This window comes from Leptodactylus fuscus, chromosome 7, assembly GCF_031893055.1.
Source record: "Leptodactylus fuscus isolate aLepFus1 chromosome 7, aLepFus1.hap2, whole genome shotgun sequence".
In the NCBI taxonomy this organism is placed as follows: Eukaryota; Metazoa; Chordata; class Amphibia; order Anura; family Leptodactylidae; genus Leptodactylus; species Leptodactylus fuscus.
In genome coordinates, this window is record NC_134271.1 from 127,389,686 (window position 1) to 127,392,697 (window position 3,012).

Below are 3,012 nucleotides of genomic sequence, written 5' to 3' on the forward strand. Positions count from 1 at the left end.
TAAAGAGGACCTTTCACCACTTTTGCCCACAGGCAGTTCTATATACTGCTGGAAAGCTGACAGTGCGCTGAATTCAGCGCACTGTCGGCTTTCCCGATCTGTGCCCGGTGTAAAGAGCTTACGGTGCCGGTACCGTAGTGCTCTATGGTCAGAAGGGCGTTTTTGACCATTAGCCAGAGACGTCCTTCTGCCTCGCGGCGCCAATCGCGCTGTGCTGTGCAGCGGGGAGGAACTCCCCCCTCCCCCTCCTGATAATACTCGTTTATGGACGAGCGCTGTGAGCAGAGGGAGAGTTCCTCCCCGCTCCACAGCACAGCACGATAGGCGCCGCGAGGCAGAAGGACGTCTCTGGCTAATGGTCAGAAACGCCCTTCTGACCATAGAGCACTACGGTACCGGCACCGTAAGCTCTGTACACCGGGCACAGATCGGGAAAGCCGACAGTGCGCTGAATTCAGCGCACTGTCAGCTTTCCAGCAGTATATAACACTGCATGTGCCCAAAAGTGGTGAAAAGTCCTCTTTAAAGGGTTTCTCCAGGCTCCCCAGTATAGGTCATCAGTATCGGATCGGAGGGGGTCCAACACCAGGATCCCTCACTGATCAGCTGATCCAGAAACTATTGCTGTGGAGAAGAAGCAGCTCTGTTCTTATTCAAGTAGGTGCAGAGCTTTAGTCCTGTCCACCTTATTCATAGTGGTGGTACCAGGGTACTGCAACTCTGTGACTATTACTTGAATAGGAGCTGCTCAGTGCAGGATCCATGTGTCAGACCTCCACCAAGTGCTTGACATTTCAGCAATATGTGTGTTATAGCCTTATTGGGACCTATTGTGACTTATTGTGCACATGTAGTGCATATTGAAAATGAAAAAGGTTTATAATAAAATTCTAAATTAAATATTATATTTTTTTAGGGTTGAGCGATCGGGATCGGAAAATTTCGGATACTGATCGGCAATCAGAATTCCGAACCCAATCTTTTCCGGTGGGATCGAGGTCAGAGGTTATCTCAACCCTATTCATGTATATATCATGAATAGGGTTGAATGATCGGGATCTGATCTTTCCCGATCCCGATCACTCAACCCTATTCTGGTCTAGATTGTGAAATTTACTTGAATCCAAACTTTTCCACAAATTTCACGATCGGGATCGGCTGGAAAATGATCAGAAATCGGATTTTAAAATCGATCCTGAAGTCTCAAGATCAGCTCAACCCTTAATTTTTTATATTAAATTCGACCTCCATACATCCGTTAAATGGTAGAACATGGGACCTTGACTGCATTTTTCATGGTCAGACATTACAGGGATATTCCAGTATCGAAAACCCAATTTCACATAGGGTTCCCTTATTGATTGGAGTGGCGATGCAGTGTACCGTCAAAGGGATTTTCCAAAGAGAAGTCCGTTAAGAGCAAAATAGTGTATACTACTGGATAAAATGTGCACAGTGCAAAGGCACGTTGACTTTTTAATGCTATATCTGGTAGTAAATGATGAGTAAACCCCCCCACCCCAAAAGACTAAATGTATTAAAAATAATATATATTGCATATGAAATAAAATTGGGCATAAATTCAATAAGTGAAAATTTCTTATTTTTTCAGAAATGCATCAAGACCCACACAAGCCTAATAATGATGTCCGCCTCTCTGTCTAATGAGTCTATGAAGAATGTGTCCCAGTCGTTCACAGGCCTGGATCTCCTGTTTGATATGAAGCCGCTCTTCATCCCTTTGTATGCATTGCTGGTGACTGTAGCTTGCTTGGGCAACAGCGTCCTAATATTACTCATTGCCTTTACCAAGAAACTTCACAATACGACCAATTTCCTCATCGGAAACCTGGCGGCGGCAGATCTGGTCATGTGTATATTCTGCGTGCCATTGACGGCCTCCTATGCTTTCGAGGTGCGGGGATGGCTGTTTGGAGAATTTATGTGCCACTTTGTCACTTTAATGCAAGCTGCGACGGTTTTTGTTTCGGTTTTATCCCTGACTGCTATTGCGATAGACCGATATGTGGTAGTGGTCTATCCTATCCGCAGAAGAATTGGCAGCAGATCATGCATCTATATTGTGACAGTTATCTGGATGGTTTCCATTGGAGTCTCTTTACCAACATCCATGCATACCCATTACCTGGATCTCAAGAACATTGGCCACAACATGATCATTTGCGAGGAGTTTTGGAAACGCCAAGAGAAACAGAGACTTCTCTATTCGTGCACTATGCTGCTTTTATCTTACATGCTACCACTTTCCGCTGTTACGGTTTCCTATTGTGCCATTGCCTATCACCTTAGAAAGAGGAACGTCCCGGGGGCTGCAACGCTCAACCATGATAAATGGTCCAAAAAGAAGCAAAAAACATTCCGAATGCTCCTTATATCAGTCATGGCTTTTGCCATATGTTGGCTGCCTCTTCAGGTGGTCAACCTCATCCGGGATATCGATGAAGAGTTTACGATTCTGGATAAGGATTATATTAATGTCATTCAGGTGACCTGTCATCTTATTGCCATGAGCTCGGCGTGCTACAACCCTTTCATTTATGCTTCTTTGCACGACAAATTCCGCTTTCACCTTAGAAATTACTTTTACCACCATAAGAAGAGAGCCAGCACAATGTCAAGCAAGAACTCGAGACTCAACACTTGCTCTACGTTGGCTGATGTTCCTATGGTCCTGTCCGACAAGATGACACTTCAAGGGAGATTCTCTTACAACTAGAAGCTTCATTCTGCCTTTTATTCTATCTGTGCAATGCCATACAGTGTTTCTTATGTAGTGAAATCCGTTCTGACTGCTGGAATATGCTTTATGTGTTCGGACTCGACAGTTGCCAGTCTACGTAACTACCGGATTACGTTCTCAAAATTCTCATTATTCAGTCACAATGTGAATTTTTTAACCAATGGATTTTACTCAGGGACCTAAGTACTATGATCTAAAAATCCATTGACTAAGAATTAATTTGGTGAATGTATATGTGGTTTCTATACATA

The 3,012-nt window shown here is 44.0% G+C and overlaps 1 protein-coding gene across 1 annotated transcript; it reads left to right on the forward strand.

Moving 5' to 3' along the window:
- Nucleotides 1–1,642: 1,642 nt before the first annotated feature.
- On the forward strand, nt 1,643–2,737 carry LOC142212916 (prolactin-releasing peptide receptor-like). Its single transcript, XM_075281045.1, has one exon. It carries the CDS (start codon nt 1,643–1,645, stop codon nt 2,735–2,737), a length of 1,095 nt encoding a protein of 364 aa, XP_075137146.1.
- The last annotated feature ends 275 nt before the right edge of the window (nt 2,738–3,012 follow it).